The sequence below is a fragment of the Hoplias malabaricus genome, chromosome 1, assembly GCF_029633855.1.
Source record: "Hoplias malabaricus isolate fHopMal1 chromosome 1, fHopMal1.hap1, whole genome shotgun sequence".
NCBI classification, from domain to species: domain Eukaryota; kingdom Metazoa; phylum Chordata; class Actinopteri; order Characiformes; family Erythrinidae; genus Hoplias; species Hoplias malabaricus.
In genome coordinates this window covers 4381907-4396660 of record NC_089800.1, presented here as the reverse complement: position 1 = coordinate 4396660, position 14754 = coordinate 4381907, and the positions used below count along the sequence as shown (strand labels likewise).

At 45.0% G+C, this 14754-nt stretch overlaps 1 protein-coding gene across 11 annotated transcripts in view; it reads right to left on the bottom strand.

Moving 5' to 3' along the window:
• Positions 1-463: 463 nt before the first annotated feature.
• The window catches only part of satb1b (SATB homeobox 1b), a 61377-nt gene continuing 47086 nt past the window's right edge, over positions 464-14754 (bottom strand). For all 11 annotated transcript variants that reach the window (XM_066644484.1, XM_066644493.1, XM_066644476.1 and 8 more), the window contains 2 exons: positions 6465-6671; positions 464-1142 (listed from right to left, as the gene is read on the bottom strand). In XM_066644484.1, the coding sequence (XP_066500581.1) occupies positions 603-1142; positions 6465-6671 (747 nt within the window). In that variant the 3' untranslated portion in view covers positions 464-602. The remainder of the gene's footprint in view (positions 1143-6464; positions 6672-14754) is intronic.

The following is a 14754-nucleotide window of genomic DNA, read 5'->3' as shown; positions in this document are numbered from 1 at the left end:
CCAGGGTTCAGTTGCATTCAAATTAAAATGAGAATAAAATTAAATAAAAATAAAAAATCCAGTTAACACCACGTACGTAAACATCTATCAAAGTCTATCAAACTCCACTTGTTTTTTTTCCTCTTTTAAAATCAGTAGCTCGAGTTCAGGAGTTCAGTGTAAAAACAACAGACATCAAGTGCAGTCAGCAACATCCACGGCAACATCGTCAAGAAGGGGTTTTTCTTTTTTTTTTTTTTTTTTTTTAAAGAAGTTTGAGATTAGTTTTTTCGTTTGTGCAGGTTATTTAAATGATGCGCAATTTCTTTACAGTGATAATAATAATAATGATAATTAATAATTAATAATAATAATAATAATACAGGGCTTTACAAAATGTAAAAGGTAATACCATTTCTCTGTATTACTCAGTCCTGGGTCAAGAGTCTTACAGTTTTCGACTGCTGTAAGGCAGATTGAGAGAGAGAGAGAGAGAGAGAGAGAGAGAGAAAGAGCAAAATGGACAGGGAGAAGAAGAGTGGAGATCAAGCTCTACAAAGAAATAAAGAGAGAGAGAGAGAGAGAGAGAGAGAGAGAGAGAGAGAGAGAGAGACGGAGAGCCTTTATTCTTTCACTTCTTGCTCGGCCTGGACGTGGGCCTCGTTGGCCTGGTGCTCCTCCATCTTGATGGAGAAGATGGTGCTGTTGGTCTGCGTGCTCTCGTCCAGCTCCTTCAGCAGCTCCGCCTCTTTGAAGTCCGTGAGCCCCTCGTGCTCCTCGTGCTCCGGCTCTTTGGGCTTGGCGCCATGGCTGATGTAGAAGCGCTGGTTCTGGAAGAACTTGATGATGGTGTGCTTGGGCAGGTCCAGCTGGGCCGAGAGCGTGTGGATGGCCTCTTCGTCCGGGTAAAGGCCCACGTCCTGGATGAAGCTCTGAAGGATGGCCAGAGCCTCCAGGGAGATGCGGCCGCCCTGCAGACGGCCCTTGCCCCGGCCCTCGTCCTCCACCTCGGCCGGAGAGGCGGTGCTGGGCTGTCGGGGAGGCAGCCGGGGGCCCGTCTGCTGCTGCTGGGGAGGGGTCTGCTGGGGCAGCAGCGGCTGGGACGGGTGCTGCAGGGTGAGGGGGGGCTGGTGCTGGGACGTGGGCGGCTGATGGTTCTGAGACTGTAAAAGAGGGAGGGAGATATGTTAGTGACGTTATTAAATTACAACCCATCGATTAATATCATTAATATCAATGTTTATTAGACGGGGGCTGGACTCTTAAAATCCATTAGAAGGGATCTATAAATGTTATTAATTTCTTCACTTGCACAGAGGCAGTTTACAAACGCTAAAATCCTAGGTTAGAGTCCGTCAGCTTGTTTCCACTCTGGTCATTGTATTCAGTTATAGTTTTATATATTTATAAACACACACACACACACACACACACACACACACACACACACACACACACACACACACACACACAGCAATCCCTCGCTACTTCGCAGGTTTTTTCAAGGGGGGCCTATGGCCGCTATTTTGCGGATATTGAGGGAAAATCAAGGAAAACCATGAAAGATGAATAGCCAAAATATTTCATTAAATCCATTAAAATTTTATAAAAATTTTTTATTTATTATTAAAATTCTTCTATATTTTTAAGAAGAGTGCGCAAATCTTCATGATTTCGTTTTCAAATCCTTTTCCTCTTCTTTTTAGTTCATTTATTATTCTATACGTTATTAATTTGAATAAAGTAGTAGACCCTGTGCATCCTCTTGGCAGCAGACGACATGCATCACACCGCACAGTAACCTCTTGCTGACAGTGCGTTGTAAGATGACCTGTGATTGGAGCAATTGGAGAGACGACGAATGTGATTGGTGCATAGATTAAGGCTTTCATCCGCCCCTTTTTGTCTCTCTATTGTTCACGTCCACATCCGAGTGAAATTTACTGACGCTGAATCACAGCTTAGGAATGACTCTATTAAAGAAACTGGTGGGATGTCACATGTAGTTCCAGCTGAAAAACATTATAGAATGACTGTTTAATGCAAAGAGTGGGTTGTTAACAGCAACAGGGAGGGGTTTAAAAGTCCAAACACTCGTTAAATACATTAAAATATATCTTTCCTCTACTTCACGGAAGTTCGTTTTTCGTGGGTGGCCTTGGAACGCATCCCCCGCCAAAAACGAGGGATCACTGTATATTTAGACATTTTATATACAACTATTTTCTAAGTTCACTAAATAACGCACCCCCCCAACAGAATTAATAAAGCACCAGTTCTTCTTCAGAACCGGATCAGAGCCGACAGCGCACTGCTTAATGCCTCCGAAAAAAACTTGCTATTTGTTTTTTCTCCTTCTGTATTTCACTACTGTGTATCGCTTCATGCCATTTTCAAAACACAAAGGCGCACTGAACTGTCGTGAGGTCACAGATGTATCCTCGGATACGTCAACACAAGCGACAATGTTCAAAACAGTGCCGTTAGAATGAAGTGAACCTGTGAAACAAAGACACACACATAAAGAGACACTGATTGTGTGAAATCCTTCCACTGAATGTAATCTGTGGGAATTTCTTTTTTTTTTTAAAAAACCCTTTATCTTTCTGTGTGCAACCATTTTCTGAAACCCTTTCTCTGAAATCTGAAAACACTCACATAGAAACTACCAGCCTGTTGATTGCTTATCAAGCACTATTCAAAAGCTGGACCTTCACATAACAAGGAGGGGAAAAAAAAAAAAGCGCTGACGACTGCGAAGGGTTGATACAGTGTGGGTGTGTGTGTGTGTGTGTGTTTAGGTCAGTCTCACATTGAGGCAAAGGCAGGACACAGTGGCTCTGAAACGTGCCATTGTTTCGTTGTTTGAGGCCATTGAACAGGCAGCTGTCGCTCACTACTGACCATAATGAACTGTTTTTTCCTGGGACATTCCCTCGAGCGCTGGAAACCCATGATGACGTTCGTAGATAAAGGGTGCATTTCAGAGGCCAAACGGCATCATTAGGAAATGGTAAATGGTAAATAATACCCTGGAAAACATTGTGTGCCAATTTTAACTGCCTCCCAATTGAAGACAAATGCGTTCCAAAAAAACACACTCTCTCCAAAAAATAATAAATAAATAAATACGTTTTTAAATTGGTCTTGCTTGAATGTACAGTTCAAGGCGAATCCTTTAATTGGTGTAAAACATTTACAACAGCATGAGGAAGTGGATTCTTTTAAAAAACATTTCCACAATCTCACATCTATCTCATTTACACCGGAGACAAACATCTGCGACTGAGTCCACCTTTAGTTTTCAAAGCGTTCACCTAAAATTAGCTCTTTTTTTTGTGTTGTTTGTGGAATCAATGCATCGGCGGTTATCTTGTTTCATGAACCCTGCCAGCGTTGAATGATCTACTGCCTCAATTAACGCAGCTAAAATTACAACTATTCAAACCTGGGATCAGACATGCAACACCGTAATTGACCTTCGGAGACGCCTGTGTATAAAGGAGCTCTTACAGTAACCTCTCCATAGAATAGGATTGTTACTGATGTATGTGCACAGGTGTAATTTATATCCTGTACCTTTTTTTTAAAGCATCATCTGTGCCACGTAACTTCTCCATGCCCTGGCTTCAGAATATGTTCACATTTTCCTTTAAACTAACCACAACAGAGACATATATTCATTCATTCATTCATTCATTGTCTGTAACCCTTATCCAGTTCAGGGTCGCGGTGGGTCCAGAGCCTACCTGGAATCATTGGGCGCAAGGCGGGAATACACCCTGGAGGGGGCGCCAGTCCTTCACAGGGCAACACACACTCACATCTATGGACACTTCTGAGTCGCCAATCCACCTACCAACATGTGTTCTTGGAGCGTGGGAGGAAACCAGAGCACCCGGAGGAAACCCACGTAGACACAGGGAGAACACACCACTCTCCTCACAGACAGTCACCCGGAGGAAACCCACGTAGACACAGGGAGAACACACCACTCTCCTCACAGACAGTCACCCGGAGGAAACCCACGCAGACACAGGGAGAACACACCACACTCCTCACAGACAGTCACCCGGAGGAAACCCACGCAGACACAGGGAGAACACACCACACTCCTCACAGACAGTCACCCGGAGGAAACCCACGCAGACACAGGGAGAACACATCACACTCCTCACAGACAGTCACCCGGAGGAAACCCACGCAGACACAGGGAGAACACGCCACACTCCTCACAGACAGTCACCCGGAGTGGGAATCGAACCCAGAACCTCCACACTACCTGCTGCGCCACCGTGCCGCCCCAGAGACATATAATATCATTTGATTTTAGCCAAAGTTTACTCAACACCAGTGTGGCCTCGAGATCCTTCCCCATTGGAGATTAAATTAAAAAGGTAAAACGGTATTAAACCCAAACGGGCTGGAGGTGCTGTGTTAGAGCACACACTGGTAGCACTGGAGGCCTGAGGAGGGTTCTTGTCACCTAGCATGTGCTCCAGACATCTGACTCGCATCTGCGTGCTTCAAACTCACACCACTGTGTGCTGCTGTCCTCGCCTTAAGTGGGCAAAATGGAATAATATCTTTTTTTTCTCCAGTCGCTCGGATTGACCATATGCTTTGGAGTAAACAAAATAATGCGTGATCAAAGACCCAGCTGTAAGTGAAGGGGGCTGATGTTTATCCTTTTTCTTCAGCGTTCCTGAACGGGGCCTGCGTTTATCCCAAACAGGCAGCTGTCTATAAAAATATGAATGCTGACAAATGTGTGCGCTAATGACAGCTCTGCAGCTCCGGCGCAGATGCTGAGACTGAGTTGAGAGCGCTTCAGAAAGTCCTGCAGGTTAATATCCGACAACTTGAGACGGATGCAACAAAGCGTTAAACATCGAAGTAGGAACCGAGCAACTCCATGTGGGAGTCACAGCAACAGATACAGGAAGAGGCTGAGATACTGTGTGGTGTGAAATATATATGTACACACACACACACACACACACACACACACACACACTCATACAAATAAATATATATACACACACACTCATACAATACACACACACACACACACACACACACACACTCATACAAATAAATAAATATATATATATACTTTTGTATGAGTGTAAATTGGTGTGTGTCTGAGTGTGTGTGTGTGTGAGTATAGTTGTGAATGTTTGTGTATGTGTATTTTGAATGTGTGTGTGTATTTGTGAATGCCTCTATGCGTGTATATACAGGAAGCGGCTGAGATGCTGTGTGTGGTGAAATATATATATATACACACACACACACACACATATATATACACACACACTCATACAAATAAATATATATATTTGTATGAGCGTATATGTGTGTATGTTTGAGTGTGTGTATATGAGTATGTGTGTTGATGTAGTTGTGAATGTTTGTATGAGTGTATGTGTATTTTGAATGTGTGTGTGTGTATGTGTGTGTGTGTGTATGTGTGTGTGTGTGTGTGTGTGTGTGTATTTGTGAATGCCTCTATGCGTGTATATGCACGAGTATTTCTTTGAGTGTGAATATGACTCTGCTTGTGTGTTTGTATGAGTGTGTGTGTGTGTTTGTATGAGTGTGTGTGTGTGTTTGCATGAGTGTGTATCTGAATATTCCTATGGCTGCATGTTCATATCTATTTGTATAGTGTAAATTGGTGTGTGTTTGAGTGTGTGTGTATTTGTGAGCGTCTCTATGCGTGTATATGCATGACTATTTCTTTGAGTGTAAATATGACTCTGCTTGTGTGTTTGTATGAGTGTGTGTGTGTGTTTGTATGAGTGTGTGTGTGTATGTGTGTGTGTGTGTGTGTGTGTATTTGAATATTCCTATGGCTGTATGTTCATACCACAGTCATTGGTGAATGTTTCTATGAAAGTGCGTCTCCGTGTTTGAGAAAGTGCCTGTATTTGCAGAGATACACGTGAACTTCATGCTTTTAAAGGGGCCACGCAACAGAACAAAATAAATACGAATTTAAAAAGGTAAAGAGAGTTTGGTTGATGTCTTGGGAGCTAGTGAGAAGAAGAAAGTTTGGTTCCTGTCTCTTCAAGAGCCTCCAGCCACTGATTTATTAAATTCCACCAGCAGCACCCCTGATTTAATTTAACGAAGGATTGATTAGATAAACTAGGCACTGGATGATAACTACAGATGCATAGTATAAATATCCAATATGTGAGATTTTATTACCACTTATAGGTTCTTAACATATGACAAACACATACCGGGAATATTGTGTATATTATTAAATGCACCTATAATTATGTCGTTAATAATAAATGCATATATACGTTTGTCGTTAAAGTCATCTGCACATTTTATAAAGAATGGATTGATAGAAACTGCCAAAAACATCCACGTTTTGCGCCTCTTCTATAAAGTTATTTTAAATCTTTTGGATAAAATGCATGATCCTATGTCCTGACACGTGTGTGTGCCTGTGCGAGTGTGTGTCTGACCTGTAGCGGCTCCGTGGGGACGTGCAGGAGGTGAGTGGGCCGGTCAGTGTGATGCTGCTGTCCTCCGTTGCTCTCCTGCTCGTAGATGGCGTCTCTCTCAGACTGTGAGAGGCTCAGGAAACGACGAATCATCGACAAGTTCTCCCACAGTGTCCGGTTCTCAGGGGACGGGTCCTCCTTCCAGCGCAGGAGCTCGCACAGCCAGCCCTGCACACACACACACACACACACACACACAGTCCTTTAATTACCATTACAAAATTATACCATTCTAATTTAACTTCAGAGTCATTCAGAAATTGAGAGTCACATTCACAATGAGTTTGTTTTCATGCGTTGTGGGGACTATGACTTATTTTTGTGGAGATTTGCCGCTTGCTGAGCGCCCCCCCAACTCTTGTCTTAAAACCCATTTTCAACTCAAACGTAATGGTATATGTTGTGGGAAACAAGACCCCTTCATTTCAGTGCGCAAACATACGCCGGTCCCCACAACGTGAGTGAAACGAACACAAACACACCTCCATGCTATGCTAATGTAGTTCCTTTTCAATATTAATTATTAAACAACATTCAGTACGTTTTATTGGAATGATTTCACCTGTTCTAAGTTTGCTCTTGTATACCACTGCTGTCTGAAAGCACTCATCCCTTTCTACTTTACTTACCAATTAAAGAAGCCTTAAAGAGCTTCTTAAAACAAGCTCAGTGGCCAAAGTAATAAATAAATATATTTATTAGTATTTTTAGTAAAGCGCTGGATAGACTTTTTCATGCAGTGAAGGCTCTTATTAGTTGTAAGGACTTCTCTAATTGCCTGGAGTTATTATTCAAACATTCCAACATGTGTTCGGTGTTTATTTTCATGTAAATGCTTCTTTACGTGTCATTAATGAATACATTAGCGCTTTCGCCTCTGCCGCTGATCACTGGTGACTTGTAGCCTATAGCAACCACCTATGCACGTTTATAAGAGTCGACTATTAAAAGAGATATTAGAGCTGATCGCTGCGGAGTGTGTGTGCGAGGGGGCTTTCGAGACGAGGACTTAATGAGCTGTGTGTTATTTCTGTGGATTATTTTGGGGTCGATGAAGTTCAGTACCAGGCGAAACAACAAAATGCTCTCATTAATTTATTTATTATATCACGGTTCGGCTGTGCGCTGAGAAGGGATTTCACTCATAAAAGGACTTTTCTAAACGTGTTCTGTAGGTAATTGTGTGTATTTCGTATTACATTAGCCACCCGTGGGCTGTTCTAGTGGCGTTTATCCCTTAAATATAAAAGTAAACACACAGAACAACAAATAAAGTCTATTTTAAATGAATGAATCATTCATTAATACATTACCTCAGTGTCTCTGCTGTCACACGAGTTTATAACGTGAGGGTGAATGACATGTAAGGCGTCAGTATAATAATAATTCATATTATACATTCAACGCATTTATATAGGATACTTTATTATTATTATTATTATTTAATTTTAATTATTAGCTGCTAATAAATCCACCCCTGTAGGTCTGTCATTAAAGGGTTAATATTTGTCTGTTTTATTATGGTCTGTCTGTTTGTTCCTATTCTCTTTAAAGGAACCCTAGGCAGGAATTTGTGTTTATTTTTTGCCTCTGAGCTCCACCTAAAGTTGCAGAGTGTAACATTTTTACAGCACTGTCCTGACATTAAATGATTTTAAAGCTGTAATATTAAGGTAAAAGGTACCACCTAGTGCTCCTCAAATTTCCAAGTCGACACACTTCAGCCAGTGAGGCTCAGTGTGGATTAATCTGATTGGTTAATCGCAGCCCGATACGATATGATTTTTTGAAGCCAGTTAAATCGCAACAGCAAGAAAAATACAGCGTATGGTGCAGCCGTTTTCTCCGTGCAAAGAGTTCCACTCCACCGCTGTAAAGAAGGCAGGGGAAGGAGAGTGCAGGAGAGAGAGAGAGAGAGAGAGAGAGAGAGAGAGAGAGAGAGAGAGAGAGAGAGAGTGTGTGTGTGTGCCAGCACCGTGTCCTGGCACCGTTACAAGAGTGATGCCGTAATCTCCAGACCAGTGTGCGGCAGCACCTTTCATTTCCACAGGATTACCCACCGCTCGGCCACACACACACACACACACACACACACACACACACACACACACACACAGAGGAGGGCAGTGCCAGCACCAGAGCCGCACCAGCGCACTGCATGGCTGAGATAACTCAGCAGTTCTGTTGTCCCCTGCTACAACTCCTCCCAAAGCCACATCAAACCCGAGAGAGAGAGAGAGAGAGAGAGAGAGAGAGAGAGAGAGAGAGAGAGAGAGAGAAAGAGAGAGACAGAGAGAGAGAGAAAGAGAGAGAAATAGAGAAAGAGAGAGACAGAGAGAGAGAGAGAGAGAGAGAGAGACACACAGAGAGAGAGAGAGAGAGAGAGAGAGTGGGGGAGGGCCAGAGACATAAAGACAATATAGCCCACCTTGTTTTTTCTGCTACATTTGTTTTTTTTTCCGTTTTGTTTCTGCATGCGCGGGGAGTTGGGTGTTGTTCTCACTCTGACGCCTGTGGTTTGAGTCAGGTTCAAGTCGAGCACGAATCAATCACAAGCACAAACCGTCCAACCGTCCCTTTCTAAGAAATATACACAGCACAATTCCTGAGCAAACTGCGCTGATCCGATCCCCTGCTCCAGAAACAAACACCTACAAGTCAGAACCCTCCTCCTCCACGAACCCAACAAAGTAAACATCGCTGTAGGGAAACACATTAATGTATGACATCATACACACTCCTTTACTGTTGGTCTGTTTACGGATATTTTAACGTGGCGTACAAATGATTCACAAAAAAAAACTCGGATTGACGTCTATTAAAAGTTAAAGCCAAGTTTCCCCCTCCTCCTTCAGCCGTGTACCTCCACACGAGGCTCGATATAAAACGCACATGGCCTGTCCCTTTTCAAACCGAAGGGGCAGGGAACACGGTCCCTGGGATTTAAGGAACTGAAAACACGTTTGTATTTGTCCAATTGCATTTCTTCCACCATCTTCCCATACACAGAAAGAGCTAGGAGGCACCCGGGCCGGCGGGGGGAGTGCCTAATTGGCTTTTTGACCAATTATTTTACAGCACTCTGAAGACAAACAGCAAGCAACTTCTCGCAAAAAACATGGGGTGCATAACGTACGGGAATATTCCACACTCGTGACAGACCGGAGGTCCGAGCGCCAACACGAGCGCTATCCACAAACCAGGGAGGTCACGGCGCACAAATCAAACAAGGCCACAATACCATCTCAAACGTATCAAGTGCCAGGTTGTGTACTCAACGCTTACTACTTTCAGGAGGATTTTACAGGAATTACTGGGATGTTGCACCTAAAACCGTTGGTTCAAGACGACCAGGGGTTAATGGCTGTCACACTCCTCGCCCTCTTAAAATCAGTATCAGTCACAGAACAGTCCAGACCCGAGTGCAGTGGGTGGTGCTGACGACTGGTGATTGGTGACTGGGTTTGGACTGTGGAGGTGTTGGAGCCAGGGCAGAGGCAGAGCCTCCGTTGTGTCCTGTCGTATAAATAGCAATTTGGCGTCGTGTTAAAAATATTTATCCTGGAACACAATGGCTTCATCCACGTGATTCACCGAGCTATGCAGCGCGCCATGCATTTGAGTGTGTGTGTGTGTGTGTGTGTGTGTGTGTGTGTGTGTGAGAGACAGAGGTAAAGGTAGAATGAGCCAAAACGGTGCATGCGTTGAGAGAAAGTGTGCAACAGAGAGAGTGTGTGTGAGAGAGAAAGAGAGATAAAGGTAGAAGTGCATGTGCTGAGTGAAACCCAAGAGAATGTGCTCAACAGAAAGGGAGTGTGTGTGTGTGTGTGTGTAAGCTATGGCAGTCACAAGCTGCCAATGAGAGGCGCACAGGGCTGCTCTGTGAGGAAACAGCGCTGCATTCACGTCTCTTTAACTGCCGGGCCCTCGTTCGAGAGCATTAATAAACTGGTCAGTGAGCCGGGCAGTCCAAGAGCTCCTGGGCAGCACAAGCCAAGCTGGTATTTATCACACAACTCTCTGCCTAGTCACGCGGCTTTGGCAACACCTTTGCATTATCCCATTTAGTCATTATCATACCCCCGCAGCACAATGCAGCCATGCACAACCCTCCCTGTCCTCCGTAACCCTGACGCCGTGACCTCCGCTGAGCCCTGAGAGCCCGAATTCACATCCGAATTGATATGTGACGCCTGCTGTCGCTGCTTTAACAAAAACCCGGTGTTATTTCAAAAGGCCGTGAACGGGAGTTTAACGTAATTAGACTTAGGCCGAGTGCTGACCTGAGCCGACAGGACGTCCTTCAGTCGTCTTCCGTAACAACGGGGGGTTACGGAAACTCGGGGTGAAAGGCAGGAACACACCCTGGATGGTGCACTGGTTTTTAAATCCGGACTAAACCGTGTGGACAAACACACTCCGTTTCGAAGCTGCGTGCCGCTGATTTAGAGCGACTTAAGCCTTTACCTGTTTAATCCTAAAACCCGTAAAGGACAGATAACGTTAAACATTTTCGTCCGTGGTAAACACGCTCGTCCTTTTGGCCTGGATCGAGTGGACCTCGGCTCTAAAGTCTGTCAACAACCGGTGGACGACTCCGGCTTAGCAGATTACACCCTGCTTTAATGCAATGAAACGAACAAAGTGAAGAAATCAAGCGACTCTGAGGGAGGAGCTCGGAGCCTGTCCCCAGCCCGACACATCTGGGCAATGCCACGAGAACCCAGCTGAAACCAGTCAGGTCCTGTCAGGCTCTGGTTTGGCCACAGTGGAGGAAACAAACGGTGTGTGTTCGTGTCCGTGTCCAGTGTCATATTCGACTCCAAGACACGACAGAATATATCCAGCTGGAGTCAGTGAGACTTTACCACAGCTCCGAGCACTCGGGCCGACAGAGACTTTCTAAAACAGCACTAATCCCGGAGAATAAGAATGTCATTCTTTTGACTCGGGGTGAGTAATCCATTGTTATGGCCCTAGCTCTTCAGGGAGAGTTGATGAAGAAAGAGAGGAGTGAGAGAGTGAGAGAAAGGAGAGACAAACATCTTGATGTCAGGCGAAGGGCTAAAGCATACAACAGACAAAGCATTATTGTCCTATCCCCCCCTCCTTTTTTTTTTTCTTCTTCTTCCCTCCTACCCCCTCTTCCTGATCCTGGCACGGGCCCAGTTCTGGCAGACAGTGCCGTGCAGATAAATTCAAAAGGATAAATGCGGTGCGTTCAAACCTGTTTGTGCCTGCGAGAGCCGTCCGCCACCACTCGGTGAAACTTACGTGAGCGCGCGAGCTAAAAGAGCCGAACCGTCCATCTGCCGCCCGAGAAAAAATATTAATGCCTTTTCGAGCAGCATATGCGAATCTCCCGCAACAATAAGCAAAAAAAAAAAAAAAAAAGCACTCGGGCCAAAAATAGGCCGAGGACGCAGGGGCTTGTTGGACATCTTTCTATGCAAATGAATCTGCTCGGAGCGTTTATTCAAATGGTCTTGGCACGCGGAGAGGGGAAACGGGGCCAGTGGCCGCGTGAACTCTTAAACAAACCGAGAGACCGGCCGTCTCCCACAGATGTGGGCGAGCAAATAAAAGCTGCATGGGCTCCCGGCCGGCGAGGACTACAAGTCCCAGAATGCCACGGTCCATAATGAGCCAGTAATGAGGGGGTTATTTAAGTGCTGCTCTCTGAACGAAGCCAGATCGAGAGATAGAGATGTAGAGAGAGAGAGAGAGAGAGAGAGAAATGTGATTACGGCTAATAGGAATGTAGCTAACTACAAAGAGCCGTGTTATGTTCGGATACAGCAAATACTTCTCCGATTTCATCCGCTCTTTTATCGCACAGCTTGGTCCTGGGTGATGGTAAAAGCCATTAAGCTTTGCATTCTGAATTTCAATTCATACCGGAGCACACCTGCACTCAATTTTAACCGATTAGTGCCGAAACTCTGGAGGAAATAGGCGTGCATAAAAAGTTTCTTAACTTAAATAAAGGTTAAGTGATTACAGTAATGCTGCAAACTGATCGTGATCTGATACCAGGACTACTACGATAATAATAGTAATAATCAGGGCAAAGCTGTGGCGTCGGTTCTACCTGGAGGTTCTCGACCGCATGGATAAGATGACCCTGAGAGAGCTCAGGCTTCCAAGATCCAAGGAGCTCAAAATGGGGGAAAGCAGGAAGTCACACGAAGTCACACTTAATGAGTGTAGATGCAGACGGAACGTACAGAGCATTGAGGCCTGTTCTTGAGAGAGAGAGAGAGAGCGAGAGAGAGAGAGAGAAACTCATGAAGCGCCTACGAGTAGAGCCAGTCCATCAATTATAAGCGCCTGATTGAGATTTAATTCAAAGCTGGAGTTTAATTGCTAATATCAGTGCGTAATTAAGCAGATAAATCACAGAGATCTTATTGAATTATAGATTAAAATTGCATAAAACCTGTAAATTGTATATGTCAGCTAAATCAGCATCCTTAATTGGCCGACAAGTTTGCCTTCGACGGGGAAAATAAGTATGTAAATACATTCAACTCTCAAAATCGAAGAGTTAGGACCTTGGCCCTTGGTTTGGGTCGTCCTCTTGATTAGGCCACACCCGCCGATTCGTTTTAGCAGAGGGTTATAATCTCTCATCGCTTACCTACACAGGAAATAATAAACAACCACGGACGGATTAACGCTTGGGCTCCTGTGAGAACGGCCTCATGATACGACGGAGCAAACGAAGGAGAAATCCACAAAGGACACGGAGGTAAGTGAGAGGAAGAAAGAGAAGAGATGAGAATGAGAACTAAAGAGGAGCACAGAGATTAGATAACAACAGAAGAGCAGAGAGAGGCTTCATCCACTGCCCCCTACAGCTTTAAAGAGCAACACTGCTCACGTTGCTCTTTACCTGGGTCTGAAATGCCAATGGAAACCTGAATGTAGCTTGAGTACTTGAGAACACCACTAGCATCTAGTGTGGAATCCAAAGTCTGAGGAAGTTCGGTATGAATTCAACAGAACGAGCCTGAACTCAACATTCTCAGCTGTGTCTGAGCTTCTGGACTTGGGGGAAGGGGCCAAAGGAAAATCGCCCATCAATTTGGTAGTTCTTCTGTAAACGTCCTGGAGATACGTGTTTTTCGTTGGACAGCGATGGGCTGTTTCCTAACTCCTGGACTTGAGTGTGGGCTGTTAAAATTATACGAACCTCACACTATCCCATCAAAAAACATATCTACAGCCTGAATCCGACAGCAGATGAGAAAATTCAGTTTGAATCCAATTGTAGCCAAGAGAGAGAGAGAGAGAGAAAAAACAAACTAGTGCAGCCCAACATCAGCCCCACTGCAGTCCAACAAAAACGTCCTCAAACCTGAAAGTAGCCTGAGAAATATCTTCACAAGCCCAGCCACACTCCAATGAATTCCTGTCTGAAAACCTCAAACACAACTTTCCCAAGTTCTCTCCGAACTGGACCGCCACCAACCGAACAAGACAAGCGAACGAAACTTGAGATTCTTTGTGACAGCGCCGGGTAACGGAAGCTGTAGTGCACACGCGCTGAAGGGACACGCGCTGTGCGAAACTCCGACGCGAAAGACAGATACCTGCGAAGTGAAGTCCGAGGCAGACTGGACCTAGTGTGAACAGTCAGGTCCCGTCAGGTTGGGACAGAGGCACTGTGCCGGATTCGAAAGGCCCTGGCGACTGCGGTTAAATTGAAATATTTCGCCGCATGTGTCGGAAGCATGGCGAACGGTAATTATGACAGATCTGATTAAACGGGCGAGGCCGGGGCCGGGTGGGGCGGCTCCGGGCTGCAGGTGCGACCTTGCGCATTCCTGCGTGTGTAAATAAAATTAATTACAAGCGCGGGGGGCGCGCGGCGCGTGACATCGCTACGCGCCGCCAGTCCCACGGGGGGGACCCTAATGGAATATTTTCCCGGAGTCTAATAATACAGTTGGTATTGACTTGGGGTAATTAGGGGGATCATTAAAGCCGCTTTTCCCCGCGTATTTGCCTGCCTGATCAGATTAGCCAGAATGGGCCTCAGAACAAGCCCTGTGTGGTCTGACAGAAGAGATGCAGGAGAAGCTTGAGAACAGGAACACTACCTAACACACACACACACACACACACACACACACACCTTATACACATGGGAGAGAAAGAGAGAGAGGGAAAGGGTGAGAGAGAGAGAGGGGAGAGGAAGTGAGAGAGGCTCGCTAATATGAAGTAATAGAGGGTGGAATGAAAGAGA